Source organism: Epinephelus lanceolatus, chromosome 19 (genome assembly GCF_041903045.1).
Source record: "Epinephelus lanceolatus isolate andai-2023 chromosome 19, ASM4190304v1, whole genome shotgun sequence".
In the NCBI taxonomy this organism is placed as follows: Eukaryota; Metazoa; Chordata; class Actinopteri; order Perciformes; family Serranidae; genus Epinephelus; species Epinephelus lanceolatus.
This window is the reverse complement of record NC_135752.1, coordinates 24,135,701-24,162,745: the sequence shown is the minus strand read 5'-3', so window position 1 is coordinate 24,162,745 and position 27,045 is coordinate 24,135,701. Positions and strand designations below refer to the sequence as shown.

The 27,045-nt window shown below is 40.8% G+C and overlaps 2 protein-coding genes across 3 annotated transcripts; both read left to right on the top strand.

Annotated features, from left to right (window-relative positions):
- Positions 1–36: 36 nt before the first annotated feature.
- On the top strand, positions 37–14,921 carry LOC117270012 (uncharacterized). 2 transcript variants are annotated; one of them, XM_078161999.1, is made up of 3 exons: positions 37–300; positions 430–834; positions 12,040–14,921. In XM_078161999.1, the coding sequence occupies exons 1-3, from the start codon at positions 87–89 to the stop codon at positions 13,845–13,847; spliced, it is 2,427 nt and encodes an 808-aa protein (XP_078018125.1). In that variant the 5' UTR covers positions 37–86; the 3' UTR covers positions 13,848–14,921. The 2 variants fall into 2 exon arrangements, with proteins under 2 accessions (XP_078018125.1, XP_078018126.1); XM_078162000.1 differs by lacking the exons at positions 37–300; positions 430–834 and adding an exon at positions 11,461–11,910.
- Positions 14,922–16,668: 1,747 nt separating this feature from the next.
- Positions 16,669–26,864, top strand: LOC144458738 (uncharacterized). The gene is made up of 3 exons (XM_078162001.1): positions 16,669–17,358; positions 17,488–17,892; positions 25,167–26,864. The coding sequence occupies exons 1-3, from the start codon at positions 17,145–17,147 to the stop codon at positions 26,420–26,422; spliced, it is 1,875 nt and encodes a 624-aa protein (XP_078018127.1). The 5' UTR covers positions 16,669–17,144; the 3' UTR covers positions 26,423–26,864.
- Positions 26,865–27,045: the final 181 nt, after the last annotated feature.

Genomic DNA, 27,045 nt, shown 5'->3' with positions numbered 1-27,045 from the left:
CACAGTCGGAACTTATCAGTGTAACATCCGGCGGAAGTAAACAATTTAAACGCACCAGTCGCGAGGGAATTTAAGCAGGTTTGTCCATGAGGAAAAGTTGGAGTGACTGTAATTGTGACAAAGCAACAATGTCTTCAGTTGAGTATTTGAGAGGGTTTGTCAGCGAGAGACTAACTGCTGCTGCTGAAGAAATATTGGGAGTTTTTGAGAAAACTATCGTCGAGTACGAGAAAGAGATCGACCGTCAGCGCAGACTGTTGGATATAGCTTGGAAACCGGAAGTAAGATTATACAGGACAGGTGAGTAGCACTTTATTATTTTAATACCACAAAAGAGAAGACTAATATTTATAAAACCAGCTCGCATGTGAGCATTTTCTTGTTTGCCATCAGAGTAATATGTGTTCCTCTTTTTGTGTGTCCCTCCAGAGCTCCCACAGCAAGATGTGTGTAAGGAGGAGGAGGTTGTCGCTGAGCAGCAGCTCTGTATTGAGGAGAGGAGCTCCAGTGTGGACCAAGAGGAGCCAGAGCCTCCACAGATTAAAGAGGAAGAGGAGGAAGTGTGCAGCAGTCAGGAGGGAGAGCAGCTTGAAGTGAAGCAGGAGACTGAGACCTTTCTAGTGACTCCTACTGATGAGGAAAGTGAGCAGCAGCTCCTCTGTCACAGCTCTCATGGAGCTGAGAGTGAAGATGAGGAAGGAGACGAGCAAGGAGACTCAACATCAACTGGAGAAGCAGAGACAGAAGAACAGAATAGACGTAACAAGCGCAGAAGTCACACTAAGCGTGTAGACAACCCCAACTTATCAGAGATTGATCATAATACTCACACAGGTAAAACACCTTTTAAATGTGACACTTGTGGGAAAAGTTTCAAGTTTAAGTGTCATTTTAATCCACACCTGAGAATCCACACAGGAGAGAAGCCGTTTAAATGTGAGATATGTGGAAAAGGATTCACTCGGACAAATGATTTGAAAGCTCATGCAAGAATCCACACAGGTGAGAGACCATATTCTTGCAAGACCTGTGGAAAAGATTTTCGACGGAATAATGCCTTGTTAGTCCACATGAAAATCCACACAGGTGAGAAGCCGTATTCTTGCAAGACATGTGGAAAGGATTTCAGATGCAGTTATCAATTGTTACTCCACATGAGAATTCACACAGGTGAGAAGCCGTATTCTTGCAAGACATGTGGAAAGGATTTCAGACGCAGTTGTAATTTGTTGGCCCACACAAGAAGAGCCCACACCGGTGAGAAGCCGTACCTTTGCAAGATCTGCGGGAAAAGATACTTTGATGAGTCTCATTTGATAAACCACATGAAATCACATACAGGCAAGTAGCCTTGTATTTCAAAAATCATATTGGAGATGATTCAGTTCTGGTGGCTCATGGTTAAAACACACAAGAAGTCAAAGAAGTGAGGAGCCACAGAATTACAGCATATTGAAAAACATACTTGAAAAACCTCTTGACACCTCATGTCAACTGGAGACCTGTCTTTTTTTGTCTGCTACATTTAATTTGATATTTTTTGGTATTTTGTGAATGCATCAACGCCACAGCTGACTACAAACTAAACTGTAGATGATGTACTACATGGTGCTGTCAACAGATCAGCTTATAAAGTAGTAATGAAAAGTGAATGAATATTAATGATCTGTGCCCAAAGACATGTGTTCTCTTTTTTTAACTCATCTAGGTATCCAAACACTAAAGCTTTGTGTTGTGATGATTTAACAATAATAAACCCTCTAGAGGTGTTGGATCACTTACGTTTTCATCCTGCCTACCAGTTCTTTTTTTGTCTGCAGCATTTCTCTGAGCTGTGTATTGTCATGTATTAATTTGCGAATGGTTGTCAAAAACTGCTCAAAATTAAGACACTCCATAACAAGTGTTTCACACATTTTCATGAGCACAGTACTGGAGTTAAATAAAATTTCCACCTTTGAGGTTTTGATGAGGACCTTAAATTCAGTCAGGGGGGTAAATGACAACCCAACACAACAGCTCCTATGCTTAGTTTAACTACAGCAGGAAGCCTCTGCTCTGTTACTGTTACCTATCTTATCATATCTTAGCTTAGCTCAGCTCAGTCTCTCTCTTGTCCAATCTTATGTTTATTAGCTTAGTTTAGATAGTCTCTGGGGCGTCTGTGGCTTTGTGGTTAGAGCAGGCGCCCCATGTACAAGGCTGTTGCCGCAGCGGACCGGGTTCGAGTCCAGCCTGTGGCCCTTTGCTGCATGTCACCCCCTCTCTCTCTCCTCCTTTCACACTTAACTGTCCTGTCCATTAAAGGCAAAAAATATCTTTAAAAAAAAAAAAAAAGCTTAGATTGTCTCTCATCTTATCTTATCCGATCTTATACTAGTTATAAGATCCAGTCCTATCTCCATTCATTCATCTTCTAACTGCTTCATCCTCTTGGGGGTCGCAGGGGGCTGGAGCCTATCCCAGCTGACATCGGGCGAGAGGCAGGGTACACCCTGGACAGGTCGCCAGACTATCACAGGGCTGACACATAGAGACAAACAACCATTCATGCTCACATTCACACCGACGGACAATTTAGAGTTAGCAATTAACCTCGTCCCCAATCTGCATGTCTTTGGACTGTGGGAGGAAGCCGGAGTGCCCGGAGAGAACCCACGCTGACACGGGCAGAACATGCAGGCTCCGCACAGAAGGGCTCCCACGCCCGGGATCGAGCCGGCAACCCTCTTGCTGTGAGGCGACAGTGCTAACCACCACACCACCGTGCCGCCCCCAGTCCTATCTTATCTTATCCAATCTTAGCTTAGCTAAACCTAGCTTAACTTATCTCTTATCTTAACCAGTCTTAGCTTAACTTTGCTTAGCCCATCAAATCCTATTTTAGTTTAACTTTGCTTATCTTATTTCTTATCCAATCTAATCTTATCTTACCTTACCTTAGCTTACCCAATGTTTTCTTATCTTCGTTTCACTTAGCTTAGCTTGGCTTATCTCTTATCTTAACCAATCTTAGCTTCGCTTATATCTTGTCTTGTCTTGTTTAAACAAACTGTCACCCAGCTATGCTGCTGGAAGGAATGTGGAGAAATCATGGTTGACCATGTCCATATTTTCTGTTCTTGTCCTTCTGTTCAGACTCTCTGAAAGGAATTAGCAACAATAATATCAAAAACTTTGTTTTAAGGTAAGAGACGAGATAAAATTGGATAAGACATCTGTTTGGGCGTGATGAAAAAGTGAATCGGGTTTTTCCAGCACAGTGTCTCCAGGTCTGAGAGTTAGAAAAGCTTTGTATGTTGATGATTTCAATTAACAAACCCTCTAGTGTTGGATCAATAATGTTTTCATCTTACAGCGAGTCCTTTTCCCTCCTTTTTAAAATGGTATTTATTTATTAATTTATGTTTGCAGCAGCGGCATTCCTCCTAATTGTATATTGTATTGGCTGGTCATGTTGATGAGTTTATTGTCATGAAACTTGTATGTAAATGTCATGATTTGCGAGTGGGTGTCACAAAGTACTCACAGTTGAGACACCTTGACTACTTTGTGTAGTTTACACATTTTCCACTTTGATGCTCCATCAAACAGTTCCTGTGCTGAGTTCACATGAATGATATTGAGACAACGCGTCTCTGCAAAAAATCATGTTCTGTAAAAAGGCCGACAATTGGAGGCGGAACAGAAGAAAAGACAATAGACGCTCTGCTGTCGGAACTTAATGGTGTAACACCAGCGGAAGTAAATTACAGTAAGCGTTTCTCAATACTCAAGGGCCCAATTCCAATCCAATCCCTTACAGACTGACTGACATGAGGCGCGTTCATGTCATCAATGTGTCTCTTAGACCCCATCCCAACTAGGCTACTTAAGGAGGTCTTTCCTTTAGTTAACACTCATATATTAGATATGATCAATATATCCTTATTAACAGGCTATGTACCGCAGTCTTTTAAGGTAGCTGTAATTAAACCTCTACTAAAAAAGCCCACCCTGGATCCAGAGGTGTTAGCCAACTATAGACCAATATCTAATCTTCCCTTTATGTCAAAAATCCTTGGAAAGTAGTCGCAGACCAGCTGTGTGATTTTCTCCATGATAATAATTTATTTGAGGAATTTCAGTCAGGATTTAGAGTGCATCATAGCACTGAGACAGCACTAGTTAAAATTACAAATGACCTTCTGATTGCTTCAGACAAAGGACTTGTCTCTGTACTTGTTTTATTAGATCTTAGTGCGGCGTTTGACACAATTGACCATCAAATTCTACTGCAGAGACTGGATCACTTAATTGGCCTAAAAGGTTCTGCACTAAGCTGGTTTAAATCTTATTTATCTGATCGTTTTCAGTTTGTTGACGTTCATAATGAATCATCCTTACGTACCAAAGTTTGTTTTGGAGTTCCGCAAGGTTCTGTGCTCAGACCAATCCTATTTACTCTATATATGCTTCCTTTAGGTAACATCATTAGAAATCACTCTATAAATTTCCATTGTTATGCGGATGATACTTAGTTGTATTTATCGATGAAGCCAGAAGAAAGTAATCAATTAACTAAACTCCATAACTGCCTTAAAGACATAAAAACTTGGATGAGCACCAATTTCCTGATGTTAAATTCAGACAAAACTGAAGTTATTGTTCTTGGCCCCAAACAACTCAGAGACTCTTTATCTGATGACATAGTTTCTCTAGATGGCATTGCTCTGGCCTCTAGCACTACCGTAAGAAACCTCGGAGTAATATTTGATCAAGATTTGTCTTTTAATTCTCATTTAAAACAAACCTCACGGACTGCATTTTTTCATCTGCGTAATATTGCGAAAATTAGGCCTATCCTGACCCGAAAAGATGCAGAAAAATTGGTCCACGCTTTTGTTACCTCTAGGCTGGATTACTGTAACTCTCTATTATCAGGTAGCTCTAGTAAGTCCTTAAAAACTCTCCAGCTAATTCAGAATGCAGCAGCACGTGTACTAACAGGAACTAAGAAACGAGATCATATTTCTCCTGTTTTAGCTTCTCTGCACTGGCTCCCTGTAAAATCCAGAATTGAATTTAAAATCCTACTGTTAACTTATAAAGCTCTAAATGGTCAAGCTCCGTCATATCTTAGAGAGCTCATAGTGCCATATTATCCCACCAGAACACTGTGCTCTGAGAACGCAGGGTTACTCGTGGTCCCTAAAGTCTCCAAAAGTAGATCAGGAGCTAGAGCCTTCAGCTATCAGGCTCCTCTCCTGTGGAATCATCTTCCTGTTACGGTCCGGGAGGCAGACACCGTCTCCACATTTAAGACTAGACTTAAGACTTTCCTCTTTGATAAAGCTTATAGTTAGGGCTGGCTCAGGCTTGCCCTGTACCAGCCCCTAGTTAGGCTGACTTAGGCCTAGTCTGCCGGACTTTCAATAATGTTGTTGTAACCTACTGTCATTACCTGCATCTCTCTCTCTCTCTCTCTGTCTCTCTCTCTCTCTCTGTCTCTCTCTCTGTCTCATTGTGTCATGCGGATTACTGTTAATTTATTATGCTGATCTGTTCTGTACGACATCTATTGCACGTCTGTCCGTCCTGGAAGAGGGATCCCTCCTCAGTTGCTCTTCCTGAGGTTTCTACCGTTTTTTTTTTTTCCCTGTTAAAGGGTTTTTATTGGGGAGTTTTTCCTTATCCCCTGCGAGGGTCATAAGGACAGAGGGATGTCGTATGCTGTAAAGCCCTGTGAGGCAAATTGTGATTTGTGATATTGGGCTTTATAAATAAAATTGATTGATTGATTGATTGATGTGAAGTGCATGAGTGTGTGAGGGCTATCCCATTGTCAAGTTGTCAAGTTAGTGAGTCAGTGAGTGAGCCCTTTATGCCCCCTTACCGTAGGTCAGCATCGATGCGGACTTACGGTAAGGAAATTACCCACAGTTCATAGCATTGTGACGTCAAATACAGGGGTTGCCCTCGGAACCCTGAAGGAAGTGTTTAAAAAAAATGTAAACAAATAAACACGGTCGGCAGATCTGCAAACGGTAATGATATCGATATAGCCTAGATATATAAGATAGATATCACTTACAACACTTTTGATGCTAGTTTAGAAAAAAACATGCATATGGTAAAAACACAGTAAATTAATTATTTCAAACTTACCTCTTGCCCATTTTGCAACGCAAGTGCTTGGATAAGGATTGACTGATCAGGGAGTCTATCCTTCACACGCCTTGTGCGTGCTGACAATAACCGATAAATGATCACGCCCAGAGCCGCCAGTGTCAACAACATGTTGTAGAGAGGGGGATAAGTGCTGTCCCATTCCTATTTATAGCATCCGGAGCCCTTTCAGACTCTCACACTCAATCACTTAAAGCTGACGTCAGTTAAGTCAGTGAGGGTTCAGGGCTTGAGTCTTTAGGGGCTGGATTGGAATTGGGCCAAGTTCAGCAGTTCGGACTTGTGGACGTGGCAAGTTCAGACTTGGCAAGTCCACGCGAGAGTCTGAACTTCCCAAGAACGGGAGGAGGTGACTTTACCCCGCAGGTGGCTTCTGATCATATTTAATCTATATCCAATTCCCGCATCTGGCTTCTGATTATAATCAAAAGTCAGGTGCGGGGGGAAAAGTTTGTGGAGAGTTGGTGGTTATTGTGATCGTGAGCATTGGCGAGATGGAAATCAAAAATCAATAACGGACATGGATCGGAGAAGGCGTCTTGGTGCAGTTATTGCAGCAGGATTGCTGTACCTGCAGGCTGAGGAGGAAGCTGCCCAGCTGAGGAGGCAGATCCGAGAAAGACAGCGGAGAATGAGGCGGAGGATGAGGATGAGACATGCTATGCTTGCATGTCTCTATTGTTTGGTATGTTTGTCCAGTTGTGGACAGAGTACCCAGGAAAAGTAGTAATATCACAACAAAGAACAAAAACTCAGTCACAAGTAAAAGTGCTACAAATCTGACTTGAGTAAAAGTAGCCTTTATGGGTATTGTCAGCAAAATGTAGGCCTACATAAAATGAAAAGTTAAAAGTACTCATTATGCAGAGTGACCCAATTTCAAGTGTTGTAATCATCATACATGAATATGTATTGAGTATTAATTGATCAATTTGCACGTAGGCTACGTGCAAGCAGCATTTAAATGTTGTCATGGTAGAACTAATTTTAACACCTTTCACTAGTGTACTAGTCTAATCTATAACAACGCACATCAACTTGTAAATATGAAACTTACAACATATAAAACAAACTATCTAAAAAGTAACTAGCTATCAAATAAATGTAGCTTGAGTAGAATGTACAGTATTTCCCTCTAAGTATAAAGTAGCACAAAATGGAAATACCCAAAGTACAAGTACATCAAATTGTATTTAAGTAGGGTGGTATCAGCTAAATTGGGCCACTTTTTGGTTAATCACTTGGGAAACTAAGAAAAAACGATGTATGACATTTGATTGTGTTCCTATGATTAATAATGAATATAATTGTTAAGACCCTACAGCTGTTGAAACATCAGCTGTCCCCCATTTTTGAGATGCGCAGTGTTCAGGTAAAATGGGCCACCTGATCAGCTAAAATGGGCCACTCAAACTGCAAAGTGAAACAGTCATTTTTCATAATATAATCAAATTATCTTTAATATCAACACACATAACACAATAGAACATTAAATTTAAATACATTAAACATCCTTTCTTTTTCCTCTCTCTTCCTTTCTCCTCCTCTCCGTTGCTCTCTGTTCCTTCTTGTTTGCCATACTGTAATTATAGTTTAATGTTACTTTACTTAACCATCTTCCACTATCACTTCTAGGCTACAGTACATGCCTCTTTCACCTTTCCCTTTCTCGTGTGTGTGTGTGTGTGTGTGTGTGTGTGTGTGTGTATGTGTGACACTGAGCACTAGCTAGTGAGAGCTAGCTCGTGATGCACCCTGGACCAGAGCTAACACACACATACATAATTACAAAGGAAAATGTGAAGAGGCCTGTAATAATCAATAATATAACAATATATTTATATATTACTACTTTTTAATAAGAGGAACCATCAAAATATTTGCTAAAACTCAACTCAGAACGTGGCTCATTTTAGCTGAAATGTGTGGCCCAATTTACCTGAACACATTAAGGTAAATTGGGCCACTAACAAAAAATGCTTTTTCATCAAAAATAATTTTATTTAGCAAAACATTAGCATTATATCTGATGGAGGCCATCAGGGTGTGTATTATACATCATTATTTATATATGTACATTTGTTTTTTTTATTGAATTATCAACCTTATCATTGACAGTTAAGATTTGGTATGTCAGGGCACTCACCATGCAGTTCTCTGGAGCAGTCTCAATATGAGGCTTTGCCCCACCCACCATAGCAACCATAGACCAATCAAATCAATTTTTACATGTCAAGTACTGTTGTGGCAACAGTTTGAAATCATTTGCATTCACTGGCTGTTAACTTTTAAAGAGCTGAGACGCTCAAACCTTAAATGGTCCATTTTACCTGATGGCCCAATGTAGCTGATGTCACCCCAGTAGCTACTTGAGTAAATAGTTACTGTCCATCACTGCATTTGTCTCATCATTATGCTTTCTGTCTACATTTTTATGGAGACTTGACGGTTTACTTGGTACACCTAGAAAAAAAAAACAAAAGCAGTTTAATATTGTATGAAGTCTAACATTATATTGAAGTGCTGAGTGTTAGATGGTGGTGCTGTTGAACTGTACTGGATTATACTGACAGCAGTTTCTCATTTAGTCTGTCCTCACCAATATAAATGGGATCAAACAGGTCAGATGTTAAGAGGAAAACTTTATTCAGCCACATTTCAGACGTCAGGTATACGATTCATATCAGATAATCAATATTTAAAATGCTGTTGAATAAATACTACAATAAATACAATTAATCTTTTAAGACAATAAATGAATTACAATAAATTCTCAAAATCATTATTGAATGGTAAAAACACATAAATAAGCAAAAGAATACATACAAAGAACGATTAAATTAACAATGTTACAATATTTAATAATATAAGAATATATCTTATATACTGAGACTGAATGTTGCCCATTAGACATTCCCCAAATGAATTACATTTCATATTTAACCACTACAGAGATATCAGCGACAAATTTAAAAGGACTACCCGAGAGAGGCTGCTCTCGGTGGGGCAGCCTGAGCGCTCATACACACATGTTTATTATCTATGAGCGCTGACACCGCTGTCATCTAGCGGACCTCACATTTAAGTGGGCTCTATATTAATACATCGACCAGGGGTCTGAAGTTTAAACTACGCATGAAAACACTACATTCCCTGACAAAACAACATATCGGTAATTACGACTTACAATTGTGCGCCTTTCCCTCACTTGCCATTTTCCGATGATTGTTGCAAAATGCATGCTGGGATACCTGGCTGTGTGAAGTCCACACAAGTCAGCTCCAATGCATCCCCGGTAAAAGAGGCATGGGAGAACACATCCGGGAATTTGGAGTGAACTCGGCTAGATGTGAACTTTGAATTGGAACACAAGTCCAGCAGTGTTGCCAAGTCTGCTTATTATAAGCGACTTTGGGCTTGTTCTGTAAAGTCGCTTACAAATATTGGTTAGTCTCGCCACCAGACAATCAGAGATCTCCGCTTTCTTTTAGTCTGGGGACACTCCTTTCTAAAGTGTGTTTAACACACCGGCGAAAACGGCCGGCAACAAAGCAACGCCTCTTGCATTTTTGAAAAGGACACGCCTTCTCGGAAATGTGCGCTCCCCCTTTTCTCGTCCGCAAGGAAACAAACACACGGAGAGCTTGAAAATGGATGTCGAGAGATTTAACTCCGTTTTATCAAACGTGTGCTCATCCGTAAAGAAAATATTCTTTCCAGCGGCTGTCTTAGTTACAACATGATTGAGCTAACTGGAGTAGTTTCATGTCGTATCCGACAACGGGAGGCTTTTAACAGATGACGTCCTGATGTTAGCTTTGCTGCTAGTGTTAGCTGTCCCTGTCAGCTGCAGACACTGATGCTTTCTAGACATCGTGATTTCCCAAAACTGAATAAATACCACACATAGCAACACAAAACTGCTTTGCTAGCTCAATCATGTTGTAACTAAGATATCCGCTGGAATTTTTTTTTTCACGGACCGTTTAATGAGTTATTACCTATTACAGACAGCGCTAACGACTAACAGGGCTAACAGCTAACGGTTAGCCCAGCTAAACGTGCACACAGAAATAGTAATGTTTGTTCAATCATTGTGTTTATAGACTTTACAAACATTGGATTAGTCTAAACGGTGATACAGTGATGTGAAAAATGTGATATAAAGGCTATATATATATAGCTAAAAGCTCTGCTGGTTTTCTACCCGGAAGTAGCCTATTTGTAAACAACAAGGCGATTCCCTCTATAGTCCGGCCGGACGGATGAGTCATGGCCTTGTAAAAGATTGTTTGTTTCTTTTATTTGGTGAGAATGTGTCGCCGCAAACGCGACAAACATCCACTAACTTTGACGGCATTTTCTGCGAGCACGGCTGAGCCATTTTATACCGCTACACGTGTTTCTAGTGGGACTATGTTTACAAGCACAAGAGTTCAGCGAGCCACCGAAGGACCGCCCTGCAAATTTACTACTGGTTCTGCAACGTAGGGAGTTTTTTAAACTCTGAAATTGTATCCGCCCATCTAAACACAAAATCAGTCATCAGTCTTTAGTTAAGCAAAGCGTCTAAAGACTGACTTGTGAGTCTAAATATTGGTAGTCGCGGGTCGCGTTTTTTTTGGGCTTTCTTATGGGGTGCCATTTGTAAAAGGTGACGTTAAAAAATTCACGACACTTTTTTAAACATTGTTTGAAGCTAAATGTGGCAAAATGTTGATGTTATTTTCAGCGTGAGCCACTTTACAAACGGCACCCCATAGTTTCTAAAGCGTAGTTACTTATTTGGGCTTGTTCCAAGCTCCATAATAAGTTGTCAAGCAGATATTTTCGATATGTTATTTAAACGTAGGATAGTTTGTCTTGCCTGTTTCCTCTGTCCCGCCCCTTTCCCCATACACACAGGAGACAGCAGAGTTTTTTCCCACCCGCATCCTGCTTCTAATTGGCTCTGACCCTGATGGCAACGAGTACTAGCCAATCAGAGGCAGATCAGGGCAATGTGTTTTTTTCTGGTTAGGAAAACATCAGTCCTGTAACTAAAAGAAAAAGTTAAATGAAGTGCATAAAAAGCAAAAATAAATAAAGAATTTGTGAATTCAGGATGATATTTATTTGTGTGTGCAAATTTTAATTATCAGAGGTTTACTGTGTAGCCTATATAATGTACTCGGTACATCAGTCTATATTTGATATCCCATCTGTTTTCTAATGTTAAATAATGTTAAAAGGTGGTTTAACTCCCTCTTGTGGTCATTGTCCTGAAGCTCAAGGGGGAGAAAAATAAATAAACTGTGTACCGTGGGTACAGTTTGGCAAAACTGTGCACAGTTTACTTATCTGTCCACATGGATGTAAACTGACAATCTGTACCCACAGTTTAAAATCCGTCCCCACAGATTGTAAACCTGTTTTCACAGGTCTGGTTGCTTATTTGTCTCGCGAGATCTGGCAACACTGAAGTCCAGAGCGCATATTGAGAAACGGCTACAGAAACGCACCAGTTGCGAGGGAATTTAAGCAGGTTTGTCCATGAGGAAAAGTTGGAGTGACTGTAATTGTAAGCAACAATGTCTTCAGTTGAGTATTTGAGAGGGTTTGTCAGCGAGAGACTAACTGCTGCTGCTGAAGAAATATTGGGAGTTTTTGAGAAAACTATCGTCGAGTACGAGAAAGAGATCGACCGTCAGCGCAGACTGTTGGATATAGCTTGGAAACCGGAAGTAAGGTTATACAGGACAGGTGTGTAGCACTTTATTATTTTAATACCACAAAAGAGAAGACTAATATTTATAAAACCAGCTCGCATGTGAGCATTTTCTTGTTTGCCATCAGAGTAGTATGTGTTCCTTTTGTTGTGTGTCCCTCCAGAGCTCCCACAGCAAGATGTGTGTAAGGAGGAGGAGGTTGTCGCTGAGCAGCAGCTCTGTATTGAGGAGAGGAGCTCCAGTGTGGACCAAGAGGAGCCAGAGCCTCCACAGATTAAAGAGGAAGCGGAGGGAGAGCAGCTTGAAGTGAAGCAGGAGACTGAGACCTTTCTAGTGACTCCTAGTGATGAGGAAAGTGAGCAGCAGCTCCTCTGTCACAGCTCTCATGGAGCTGAGAGTGAAGATGAGGAAGGAGACGAGCAAGGAGACTCAACATCAACCGGAGAAGTAGAGCCAGAACAACAGAGTAGATGTCACACTAAGCGTGTAGACAACCCCAACTTATCAGAGATTGATCATAATACTCACACAGGTAAAACACCTTTTAAATGTGACACTTGTGGAAAAGCTTTCAAGTTTAAGTCTCAATTTGATAGACACCTGAGAATCCACACAGGAGAGAAGCCGTATTGTTGTAACACATGTGGGAAAACATTCAGTCATATGTCAGCTCTAAACGTTCATAAAAGAATCCACACAGGTGAGAAGCCGTTTAAATGTGACACTTGTGGGAAAAGTTTCAACTTTAAGTCTCGTTTAGATGCACACCTGATAATCCACACAAGAGAGAAGCCGTATTGTTGCAAAACATGCGGGAAAACATTCAAGTATATGTCAAGTCTGGACGTTCATAAAAGGATCCACACAGGTGAGAAGCCGTATTGTTGCAAAACATGTGGAAAAGATTTCCGATATAAGAGTTACTTAATTTGCCACATGAAATTCCACACAGGAGAGACGCCATTTCAGTGCGACACATGTGGGAAAGCTTTCATGCTTAGAACTGACTTGAAACAACACCTGACATACCACACAGGAGAGAAGCCGTTTAAATGTGACACTTGTGGGAAAAGTTTCAAGTCTAAGTCTGCATTTAATAAACACCTGAGAATCCACACAGGACAGAAGCCGTATTGTTGTAACACATGTGGGAAAACATTCAGTCGAATGTCAACTCTGAACGTTCATAAAAGAGTCCACACAGGTGAGAAGCCGTATTGTTGCAACACATGTGGAAAAGATTTTCGATATAAGAATCAGTTGATTTGCCACATGACAACCCACACAGGTGAGAAGCCGTATTGTTGCAAAACATGTGGGAAAACATTCAGTCATATGTCAGCTCTAAACATTCATAAAAGAATCCACACAGGTGAGAAGCCGTATTGTTGCAACACCTGTGGGAAAACATTCAGTCATATGTCAACTCTAAACGTTCATAAAAGAGTCCACACAGGTGAGAAGCCGTATTGTTGCAAAACATGTGGAAAAGATTTCCGATATCAGAATCAGTTGATTTGCCACATGAGAACCCACACAGGAGAGAAGCCGTTTCAGTGCGACACATGTGGGAAAGCTTTCAGGCTTAGAACTGTCTTGAAAGAACACCTGACAACCCACACAAGTGAGAAGCCATATTCTTGCAGCACATGTGGGAAAAGATTCTCCTGGGCAACAAATCTGAAAGCTCATGCAAGAATCCACACAGGTGAGAAGCCGTATTCTTGCAAGACATGCGGAAAAAACTTCAGGTGTAGTAATCATGTATTAGTCCACATGAGAGTCCACACAGGTGAGAAGCCGTATTCTTGCAAAACCTGTGGAAAAGGTTTTGGACAGAGCAGTACCTTGTTAATCCACATTAGAAGAGCCCACACCGGTGAGAAGCCGTACCTTTGCAAGATCTGCGGGAAAAGATACTTTAAGGGGTCCCATTTAACAAGGCACATGAATTCACATACAGGCAAGTAGCCTTGTATTTCAGAAAACATATAGGAGACAATTCAATTCTCATGGCTCATGGTTTAAATTCACAGGAACTCAGAGAAGTGAGGAGCCACAGAATAATACCACGTTGAAAAACACACTTAAAACACCTCCTAACACGTCTTGCCAACTTGGGTCTTGTCTTTGTTTTGTGTGTGTGATCTTTAATTTGTTTTTTGTTTTTTTGGTATTTTGTAAATGCATCAATGCCACAGCTGACTACAAACTAAACTGTAGATGATGTACTCCATGGTGCTGTCAACAGATCAGCTTATACAGTAGTAATGAAAAGTGAATGAATATTAATGATCTGTGCCCAAAGACATGTGTTCTCTTTTTTTAACTCATCTATGTATCCAAACACTAAAGCTTTGTATTGTGATGATTTAACAATAATAAACCCTCTAGAGGTGTTGGATCACTTACGTTTTCATCCTGCCTACCAGTTCTTTTTTTGTCTGCAGCATTTCTCTGAGCTGTGTATTGTCATGTATTATGGTTGGTAATGTTGATAACTCTATTTGCATAAAACCCCTACTTTGCAAATGGTTTTCAAAAACTGCTCAAATTAAGACATGTAGAGGCAGATAATGTATTATTCTATATCAAAGGTGAAAATAATGTCAGTTGCAAAAGGTCTGAGAAACAGTTGACCAGATTTCGCAATAGGAACAACTCCATATAAGAAGTTGTTTTTGAGTTGAACTTTGGAGCTACTAGGAGGGACTCCTTTAAAGGAGTTGCTTTTGTAATTTTGAGTAATTCTTGTACAATCAGTTCCAGGAAATCAAACCTGCCAGGACACTTAGGTCCCAGAGTAATTTTTGCACAATCATTTCCAGGAAATTAGGTCACACACCCAGATCTGTCTGCACATGGATGCACACACACACACACACACACGCACACAAACAAACAGAGACCCACTCACTAAAATAGTATGAAGGTGTTTGAAAGTTGGAAGAGCGGGGCTGTTTTCTGCTGCATCCTTTGTTTTCTACAACCTGTGTTGTTGAGTTGTATTCTGCAATTAAAGTAATTCCCCTGGCTGTAACTTTTCTCCGTGGTTCTCCGAGTCTCTTCATTTCAGTGTTTGCTGAAGTTGAGCAATTTCCTTACATAATCTCCATAACACGTGTTTCACACATTGTCATGAGCACAGTTAAATAAAATGTCGACCTTTGAGGTTTTGATGAGGACCTTAAATTCAGTCAGGGGGGTAAATGACAACCCAACAGCTCCTATGCTTAGTTTAACTACAACAGGAAGCCTCTGCTCTGTTACTGTTGCCTATCTTATCATATCTTATCCAATCTTAGCTTAGCTTATCTTGGGTAAGCTTAGCTCAGTTTATCTGTTATCCAGCCTTATCTTAGTTTAGCTTATCATAGCTCAGCTTATCTCTTATCTTGTCCAATCTTATCTAACCTAAATTAGCTTAGCTTGTGTGTTAGCTTATTTTAGATTATCTTGTCTCATATCTTATCCAATCTTATACTGTCATAAATTACCCCATCCAATCCTATCTTAGCTTATCTCTTATCTTAAATGATCTTAGTATAGCTTAGCTTATCCTATCTCTTATCAGTCCTATCTTATCCAATCTTAGCTTTGCTACACCTAGCTTAGCTTATCTCTTATCCAATCTTATCTTATCTCTCATCTTATCCAATCTTATGTTAGCTTAGCTTATCTCTTATCTTTACCAATCTTAGCTTAACTTTACTCATCTTATCTCCTATCCAATCTAATCTTACCTTAGCTTACATGAGCTTATCCAATCTTATCTTATCTTAGTTTCACTTAGCTTAGCTTGGCTTATCTCTTCTCTTATCTTATCCAATCTTATCTTAGCTTAGTTTAGCTTATATCTTGTCTTGTCTTATTCAATTTTATCTCATCTCTTTTTTTAAAATCAAAGTTTTTGAAATGATTGTTGCTAATTCCTTTCAGAGAGTCTGAACAGAAGGACAAGACCAGAAAATATGGACATGGTCAACCATGATTTCTCCACATTCCTTCCAGCAGCATAGCTGGGTGACAGTTTGTATAAACATCTGTTTGGGCGTGATGAAAAAGTGAATCAGGTTTTTCCAGCACAGTGTCTCCAGGTCTGAGAGTTAGAAAAGCTTTGTATGTTGATGATTTCAATTAACAAACCCTCTAGTGTTGGATCAATAATGTTTTCATCTTACAGCGAGTCCTTTTCCCTCCTTTTTAAAATGCTATTTATTTATTTATTTATTTATGTTTGCAGCAGCGGCATTCCTCCTAATTGTATATTGTATTGGCTGGTCATGTTGATTAGTTTATTGTCAAACTTGTATCATGATTTGCGAGTGGGTGTCAAAAAGTGCTCAAAGTTGAGACACCTTGACTACTTTGTGTATTTTCTACATTTTCCACTTTGATTTGATGACGACATAAAATTAAGTGAGAACAGTTCCTGTGCTGAGTTCACACAAATGATAATGAGACAGCGCGTCTCTGCAATAAAATAATGTTCTGTAACAAGGCCGACAATTGGAGGCGGAACAGAAGAAAAGACAATAGACGCTCTACTGTCGGAACTTTGGGTACCAGCACATGTGGGCATACAGGGAAATGAGGAAGCATACATTGTGGCTAAAAACGCAATAAAGCAGGAAAAAGTAAAATTGGAACTGGATTTTGGACCACCAGAATAGTCATCTGTAATAAACCAGGCAGCAAAGGAAATGTGGCAGAACTCATGGGATAAGGAAAGCAAAGGCAGGATATTTTATAATATATAAAAGAACATAGGGAAAAGTAATAATTGCTTTGGTTGCAGCAGGAGAGACGCTGTAGTTATCACCAGAATAAGACTTGGTCACTGTGGTCTTAGAAGTGGGCTGGCCCTGATTGGGAAGCACCCGGATGGACAATGTGAGTGTGGAGAACCAGAGACTGTGACCCATGTTATTTTACAATGCAAGAGTTTCCTCAAAGGAGGAAACTTCTCAGAGAATAGGGAGCAGCTGGAGAGACTGTCTTTAACATGTACACACTGCTGAATATGGAAGACTGGATCAAGATGAAGCTGCTGCTACAGTATCTACATTACACTGGAATATACAACAGAATATGATTAAGCACTCGAAGAAATCGCATGAAAACAGAAGAGGGCAGCAATACGCCTTGGACGCGTCTAGTCCGCCGAAACCAAAGAAGAAGAAGACTGTCGGAACTTAATGGTGTAACACCAGCGGAAGTAAACAACAGAAATGCACCAGTCGCAAGGGAATTTAAGCAGGTTTGTCCATGAGGAAAAGTTGGAGTGACTGTAATTGTAATGAAGCAACAATGTCTACAGTTGAGTATTTGAGAGGGTTTGTCAGCGAGAGACTAACTGCTGCTGCTGAAGAAATATTGGGAGTTTTTGAGAAAACTATCGTCGAGTACGAGAAAGAGATCGACCGTCAGCGCAGACTGTTGGATATAGCTTGGAAACCGGAAGTAAGGTTATACAGGACAGGTGAGTAGCACTTTATTATTTTAATACCACAAAAGAGAAGACTAATATTTATAAAACCAGCTCGCATGTGAGCATTTTCTTGTTTGCCATCAGAGTAATATGTGTTCCTTTTGTTGTGTGTCCCTCCAGAGCTCCCACAGCAAGATGTGTGTAAGGAGGAGGAGGTTGTCGCTGAGCAGCAGCTCTGTATTGAGGAGAGCAAGTCCAGTGTGGACCAAGAGGAGCCAGAGCCTCCACAGATTAAAGAGGAAGAGGAGGAAGTGTGCAGCAGTCAGGAGGGAGAGCAGCTTGAAGTGAAGCAGGAGACTGAGACCTTTCTAGTGACTCCTAGTGATGAGGAAAGTGAGCAGCAGCTCCTCTGTCACAGCTCTCATGGAGCTGAGAGTGAAGATGAGAAAGGAGACGAGCAAGGAGACTCAACATCAAGTGGAGAAGCAGAGACAGAACAACAGCATAGACGTCACAAGCGCAGAAGTCACACTAACTGTGTAGACAACCCCAACTTATCAGAGACTGATCATAATACTCACACAGGTAAAACACCTTTTAAATGTGACACTTGTGGGAAAGCTTTCAAGTTTAAGTGGTATTTGAATAAACACAAGCCGTATTGTTGTAAGACATGTGGGAAAACATTCAATCGAATGTCATCTCTGAACACTCATAAAAGAATCCACACAGGTGAGAAGCCGTATTGTTGCAAAACATGTGGGAAAACATTCAGTCATATGTCAACTCTGAACGTTCATAAAAGAGTCCACACAGGTGAGAAGCCGTATTGTTGCAACACATGTGGAAAATATTTCCGATATAAGAGTCACTTGACTGGCCACATGAGAACCCACACAGGAGAGAAGCCATATTCTTGCAGCACATGTGGGAAAACATTCTCTCAGACAGCAGATTTGAAAGCTCATGCAAGAATCCACACAGGTGAAAAGTCGTATTCTTGCAAAACATGTGGAAAAGATTTTGGACGCAGTTATCATTTGTTAGTCCACATGAGAGTCCACACAGGTGAGAAGCCGTATTCTTGCAAAACCTGTGGAAAAGACTTTGGACAGAGCAGTACATTGTTAGTCCACACAAGAAGAGCCCACACCGGTGAGAAGCCATACCTTTGCAAGATCTGCGGGAAAAGATACTTTGATGGGTCCCATTTAACAAGGCACATGAAATCACATACAGGCAAGTAGCCTTGTATTTCAGAAAACATATAGGAGACAATTCAGTTCTTATGGCTCATGGTTTAAATTCACAGGAACTCAGAGAAGTGAGGAGCACGTTGAAAAACACACTTAAAACACCTCTTGACACCTCATGTCAACTCGGGTCTTGTTTTTTTTGTCTGCTACATTTAATTTGGTATTTTTTGGTATTTTGTAAATGCATCAATGCCACAGCTGACTACAAACTAAACTGTAGATGATGTACTCCATGGTGCTGTCAACAGATCAGCTTATACAGTAGTAATGAAAAGTGAATGAATATTAATGATCTGTGCCCAAAGACATGTGTTCTCTTTTTTTAACTCATCTATGTATCCAAACACTAAAGCTTTGTGTTGTGATGATTTAACAATAATAAACCCTCTAGAGGTGTTGGATCACTTACGTTTTCATCCTGCCTACCAGTTCTTTTTTTGTCTGCAGCATTTCTCTGAGCTGTGTATTGTCATGTGTTGGTGATGTTGATAACTGTCAACCCAACACAACAGCTCCCATGCTTAGTTTAAATACAGCAGAAATCCTCTGCTTTGTTACTGTCGCCTTTTTGTAAAACAAATGATATTGAGACAGCTGGTTACAGCCCTGATGCTGGTGTTACTCAGTGTATCATAAAAATGCCAACAACTGTAAGTGGAACAAAGACAAACAGACACTTCACTGTCAGAAGTGAGATAGTGCGACAAAAGAAAGACACTTACATGAAGTTTAAAACAAAGTACGGGGGTTAAAATAGGGGAGACAACAGGAAAGAGCAAGTAATTATATGCAGATTAAGAACAGGTCACAGCTACTTTAATAGTACACTTCTTGTATTAGGAATGTTAACTCTTACTTGAATAAACACAACGTTTATTTCTTTTAGTCACTTTTATTGACTCAGCATGTGGTTATAGCCACCACTACCGGTACAACCTCAGAGTTTACTTTTGTTTCACTAACTCACACTGCGCATGCGTCCCGCCCGCATGGAGGAGAACCACTTTTCCTCTAGAGTGGTGCAGGGATGAGAACCGTAAATAATATAATAGAAGAGAATTCCAAGTTGACAATCTCCCTATTCTTTTTTTAAGAAAACAGAAAAGTGCCTTTAGTGGATCCCTAGACAGTTTCATGCCCTGCAAAAAATGCAGATTTGATGTCCATGGAATGGACCTGCCCCTTATTTTGACAAATTACTGTTAACAGTAACCTTAGAGATTCTGAGGCACAGGTTGGGGAATCTTTCTGTAGCTCTTGGATATTAAATTCTTCAAAACCCCTGGCTACCAGTCTGGCTTTAGGCACAATACCCTTGTCAGTTTCTTTGAGACTACAGACCCATCTGGTGGAAACACACTTTTGACCTGCATCCTCAACTTTCTCAAAAACATCATTATTGTGCCAGTTCTTTATTTCGTCCTGTTTAGCTGTGTCAAATGAGATGTCTTTTGTTATAAGACCATCAGCATCCCTGACATGTCAACTGCCTCCTTTTGTCCATAACTGCCATCAGGTTCAATATGTTGTAGGTTATACCAATCTTTGTGCTGTCCTGTGGCTTTGCCTGCTCTGCCTAAAACTTTGGCTCTGTATGGAACACATTCATCACTTTTCATAAAGGTTACAGTCTGTCCTGTTTTTAACTTTACGCCTGTAGAAGAAACAGGGTTACCACTGACATTTTGCTCCATTGCCGTTTGCGTCACATTGGTTTGGGTTTGGCTCACTAGTGGGTGTACTGCTCCTTTAGTATTTACCTCTCTGTCACTGTCCTGTTCACTATTTGCTACTCTGTTTTTGATGCCTTTCTCACCTTTTGTTTCACTGCGAGCATCACCAGTTTGCTTTTCCTCTTCTTGCGTGTGTACCTTATTAAGCTTTGAGTGATGCACTCTAACAAGGGTTCCACCATGCCGAACAAATACAACAGCTCCATCCTGACCAATAACTACCCCTGGTCCCTTCCATTCTGCGCTGTCAGCTCGTTTGTATTAGACTTTGTCTCCTGCCTCATATTTTTCGCAGTGCTCTTCTAATCCTCTCTGAACATTCAGCTTGAAGGCTTTCCTAGAAGTGTGCAAAGCTAATATGTGTTCTCCTACCCTCACACTCACTGTAGTGCCTTCTAGTGCAGGTGGCTCATCAACTAATACAGGGGGGAGGTTTGGGTTCTGACCAAAAACAAGTTGATGTGGACTATAACCATGAACGTTATGCAAACAGTTCTTAGCCATGAGGGCCCAGTCTAGGGCTGTGTGCCAGACAGTCACATCCATTTTCTCGTTTCACCTTCTGGATGATGTCTGTGAGAATCTGATTGTGCCTTTCCAGTTGGCTGTTGCTCCATGGACTGTATCCTGCTGTTGTTCTCGTCTTAATGTTGAAGTTCTCAGCCATGTCTCTGAACTCCTCATTGTTGAATTCTCCGCCATTATCACTGTATAATCTCCATGGACCATGGACGCTTACCCATGTGTGAATGAAGGAGTTGACAATTTCAGAGGATTTCTTTGTCTTCACAATATTTCCTGCACTGAAATGTGTGAAATGGTCAATAATATGTAGAAACCATAGACCAGGTTCTAACTCGTGCAGGTCCACTGCCACCGTTTCATTATACTCCGTAGCTAGAGGCAGACCCACAGCCGGCTTTGGCTTGATCTTGCTGTACCTCTGGCATATGTCACATTAATGTACTATTTGTTGCAAAATAGTGAGGCATTCTTTATCTTTATTCCCTGAGCTTTGAATAAGTCAATCAATCAATCAATTAGTCAATCAATTTTATTTATAAAGCCCAATATCACAAATCACAATTTGCCTCACAGGACTTTACAGCATACGACATCCATCTGTCCTTATGACCCTCACAGTGGATAAGGAAAAACTCCCCAAAAAACCCCTTTAACGGGGAAAAAAAAAACGGTAGAAACCTCAGGAAGAGCAACTGAGGAGGGATCCCTCTTCCAGGACGGACAGACGTGCAATAGATATCGTACAGAACAGATCAGCATAATAAATTAACAGTAATCCGCATGACACAATGAGACAGAGAGAGAGAGAGAGAGAGAGAGAGAGATGCAGGTAATGACAGTAGCTTACAACAACATTATTGAAAGTAATAATATTATAGTTATAGTTCTGGCTACTGTGGTACAATATGTTGAAAGTATGTATTAATATCTGGCAGTATACATGTGTGACAATAGTCATATGTGTATAATAACAGTAGAAGTATGACTAATGACTAATGATGGCAGCAGCAGCAGGAGGCATCTGGCAGGACCACGGCAGCAGCACAACCACACACGTCACGCTGTCCAGGCACCGCTGCGATATGAGTTAATCTGAGAGACAGTGGAGCACAAAGGCTCCGGAGAAGAAGCTGAGTTAGTGACATCCAGAATGGCCGAGTTAGCAAGATGCAGTAATAGAATACAAGAGAGAGAGAGAGAGAAGGAGAGAAGGTGCCCGGTGTATTATAGGGGGTCCTCCAGCAGACTAGGCCTAAGTCAGCCTAACTAGGGGCTGGTACAGGGCAAGCCTGAGCCAGCCCTAACTATAAGCTTTATCATAGAGGAAAGTCTTAAGTCTAGTCTTAAATGTGGAGACGGTGCCTGCCTCCCGGACCGTAACAGGAAGATGATTCCACAGGAGAGGAGCCTGATAGCTGAAGGCTCTAGCTCCTGATCTACTTTTGGAGACTTTAGGGACCACGAGTAACCCTGCGTTCTCAGAGCGCAGTGTTCTGGTGGGATAATATGGCACTATGAGCTCTCTAAGATATGACGGAGCTTGACCATTTAGAGCTTTATAAGTTAACAGTAGGATTTTAAATTCAATTCTGGATTTTACAGGGAGCCAGTGCAGAGAAGCTAAAACAGGAGAAATATGATCTCGTTTCTTAGTTCCTGTTAGTACACGTGCTGCTGCATTCTGAATTAGCTGGAGAGTTTTTAAGGACTTACTAGAGCTACCTGATAATAGAGAGTTACAGTAATCCAGCCTAGAGGTAACAAAAGCGTGGACCAATTTTTCTGCATCTTTTCGGGTCAGGATAGGCCTAATTTTTGCAATATTACGCAGATGAAAAAATGCAGTCCGTGAGGTTTGTTTTAAATGAGAATTAAAAGACAAATCTTGATCAAATATTACTCCGAGGTTTCTTACGGTAGTGCTAGAGGCCAGAGCAATGCCATCTAGAGAAACTATGTCATCAGATAAAGAGTCTCTGAGTTGTTTGGGGCCAAGAACAATAACTTCAGTTTTGTCTGAATTTAACATCAGGAAATTGGTGCTCATCCAAGTTTTTATGTCTTTAAGGCAGTTATGGAGTTTAGTTAATTGATTACTTTCTTCTGGCTTCATCGATAAATACAACTGAGTATCATCCGCATAACAATGGAAATTTATAGAGTGATTTCTAATGATGTTACCTAAAGGAAGCATATATAGAGTAAATAGGATTGGTCCGAGCACAGAACCTTGCGGAACTCCAAAACAAACTTTGGTACGTAAGGATGATTCATTATGAACGTCAACAAACTGAAAACGATCAGATAAATAAGATTTAAATCAGCTTAGTGCAGAACCTTTTAAGCCAATTAAGTGATCCAGTCTCTGCAGTAGAATTTGATGGTCAATTGTGTCAAACGCCACACTAAGATCTAATAAAACAAGTACAGAGACAAGTCCTTTGTCTGAAGCAATCAGAAGGTCATTTGTAATTTTAACTAGTGCTGTCTCAGTGCTATGATGCACTCTAAATCCTGACTGAAATTCCTCAAATAAATTATTATCATGGAGAAAATCTCTGCAGCCTGTCTGTTGAGGCATAGCCAAACTGTTTGTGAACCTTGAGAAGGACTTTGCGTTTCTCATGTTCTCTGTCACTGTCAGGGCCTCATCTTCAGTTTGACTCTCCATCTGTGGCTGCTAGTACCACATCTTTGATTTGACTTCTTATGCTATCTTTGTCTCTTATATCCACACAGTAGTGTCCTGAACTAGTGAATTCAAGTGGTACAGGTTGCTTAAACATCACTGCTCTGTCATTCTCCATGTCTAAAACAGCTCCTGCCTTCTTCAGGGATGTTTTACTCAGCAGTAGTGGAATGTTAGCTTTGACCACTTCAGTTTCAATGTGACATTTTGTTTGTCCTATTTTAGCAGGTAGCTTCACTTTTCTGGTGGAATACACTAAATTCCCATCTCCAAACCGAAATGGTTTACAACTGGGATTTTCTGTTTCCATAATCTTGTTCACTTGTTCCTCAGTGAGATCATCAACATAACTGTCAAGCCATTTCTCCCCACATACTGTACGAGTGCAAGCAGTGTCTATGATAGCTGATCCTAGGGATTCAGTCAGAAAAATGTCAGAGTCAGACATGGGGGATTTAGTTAACAACGTGATGTTAACTTCCTCTACAGTTTCATCTTCTGTTAATCGTACTTGTTCGCTCTTCTTGTGGGGGCAGTCCTTAGCCCAGTGAAAAGTGCTTTGACACACCACACATCTTGACCGCTTACCAAACTTATCCAGTGGGTTGGTACCTGGCAGCGGTTGCTTTTGTTGTCCACTTTGAAATGTCGTGCACTGTTTCACTTTTCCTTGTCGTTGTTCTGTGAGGAAAGCTGCGTCTCGGGCGGTTTAGTTGTATTCCTTGTGACGAGACTGCCATGTTCCTTCCAAAAATCTGCTTGAGTGCCGACTTCTTTGATGAGAACATCAGCTCTGTACATGCTGTCAGTGCAAGTTGTCTGTTTCTCTCGTAGAGACAAGCTGTGTCCAACAGTGTAAAGGCTAACACAGCACCTGGGAGCGTCATGTTATACTTTTTCATCCGGTTGTATCGCTGTTCAAAGTCGATAATGTAGTTGGCCATTGAAACTGAACTGTCTTTCGTTATGCCATCAAAATGAGAATACACTTCGTATGCTCTCTCCTTTTCCTTCCAGTCCCAACGCAACCGCCAGCGCCTGCTTCTTGTTGTCGAGTTCAGTGACCCGCGTCCATATGTTGACTTCATTTTTCCAACACTCGTATGGCCTGGTCTCGTCGAACTTCAGCGGTACTTTATACTTTGCAGCCATCTTCCAACCATCCTCTGCTACCAGTGTTAACTCTTACTTGAAGAAACACAACGTTTATTTCTTTTAGTCACTTTTATTGACTCAACATGTGGTTATAGCCACCAGTACTGGTACAACCTCAGAGTTTACATTTGTTTCACTAACTCACACTACGCAATGCGCGTGCATCCCGCCCGCATGGAGGAGAACCACTTTTCCTCTAGAGTGGCGCAGGGATGAGAATCGTAAATAATATAATAGAAGAGAATTCCAAGTTAACAAGGAAAACATCCAACTGGTCACTGTAGCAAGTGTGGAGTTAAGGAGTCAGTGGAGCATGTTCTTCTTTCTTGCAGGAACCATTAGGGACATTCATCAGTGATAAGTTTGATTGAAGTCAGATTGTATGACTCGACAATATAGAGAGAAATATATTTCAGTGTAAAGTTGACAATGTCGTCAAATATGTGAGCATTTTCTTGTTTTCCATCACAGTAGTGTTCCTTTTGTTGTGTGTCCCTCCAGAGCTCCCACAGCAAGATGTGTGTAAGGAGGAGGAGGTTGTCGCTGAGCAGCAGCTCTGTATTGAGGAGAGGAAGTCCAGTGTGGACCAAGAGGAGCCAGAGCCTCCACAGATTAAAGAGGAAGAGGAGGAAGTGTGCAGCAGTCAGGAGGGAGAGCAGCTTGAAGTGAAGCAGGAGACTGAGACCTTTCTAGTGACTCCTAGTGATGAGGAAAGTGAGCAGCAGCTCCTCTGTCACAGCTCTCATGGAGCTGAGAGTGAAGATGAGGAAGGAGACGAGCAAGGAGACTCAACATCAACTGGAGAAGCAGAGACAGAAGAACAGAGACAACGTCATAAATGCAGAAGTCACACTAAGCGTGTAGACAACCCCAACTTATCAGAGATTGATCATAATACTCACACAGGTAAAACACCTTTTAAATGTGACACTTGTGGGAAAGCTTTCAAGTTTAAGTATCATTTTAATAGACACCTGAGAATCCACACAGGAGAGAAGCCGTATTCTTGCAACACATGTGGGAACAAATTCAGTGATATGTCAACTCTGAACGTTCATAAAAGAATCCACACAGGTGAGAAGCTGTATTGTTGCAAAACATGTGGAAAAGATTTTCGATGTAAGAGCCACTTGATTGGCCACATGAAAATCCACACAATAGAAAAGCCATTTAAATGTGAGACATGTGGGAAGGATTTCATACATAGAGCTGTCTTGAATCACCACCTGACAACCCACACAGGTGAGAAGCCATATTCGTGCAGCACATGTGGGAAACGATTCTCTCGGACAACAGATTTGAAAGCTCATGCAAGAATCCACACAGGTGAGAGACCATATTCTTGCGAGACCTGTGGAAAAGATTTTCGACAGAATAGTACCTTGTTAGTCCACATGAGAATCCACACAGGTGAGAAGCCGTTTAAATGTGAGACATGTGGGAAAGGATTCACTCGGACAAATGATTTGAAAGCTCATGTAAGAATCCACACAGGTGAGAGACCATATTCTTGCAAGACCTGTGGAAAAGATTTTCGACAGAATAGTACCTTGTTAGTCCACATGAGAATCCACACAGGTGAGAAGCCGTATTCTTGCAAGACATGTGGAAAGGATTTCAGACGCAGTTGTAATTTGTTGGTCCACACGAGAAGAGCCTGCACCAGTAAGAAGCTGTACCTTTGCAAGATCTGTGGGAAAAGATACTTTGATGAGTCTTATTTGATAAACCACATGAAATCACATACAGGCAAGTAGTCTTGTATTTCAAAAATCATATTGGAGACGATTCAGTTCTGGTGGCTCATGGTTAAAACACACAAGAAGTCAAAGAAGTGAGGAGCCACAGAATTGCAGCACATTGAAAAACATACTCGAAAAACCTCTTGACACCTCATGCCAACTGGAGACCTGTCTTTTTATGTCTGCTACATTTAATTTGATATTTTTTGTGTGGGTATTTTGTAAATGCATCAACGCCACAGCTGACTACAAACTAAACTGTAGATGATGTACTCCATGGTGCTGTCAACAGATCAGCTTATAAAGTAGTAATGAAAAGTGAATGAATATTAATGATCTGTGCCCAAAGACATGTGTTCTCTTTTTTTAACTCATCTATGTATCCAAACACTAAAGCTTTGTGTTGTGATGATTTAACAATAATAAACCCTCTAGAGGTGTTGGATCACTTACGTTTTCATCCTGCCTACCAGTTCTTTTTTTGTCTGCAGCATTTCTCTGAGCTGTGTATTGTCATGTATTATGGTTGGTAATGTTGATAACTCTATTTCCATAAAACCCCTAATTTGCAAATGGTTGTCAAAAACTGCTCAAAATTAAGACACTCCGTAACAAATATTTCACACATTTTCATGAGC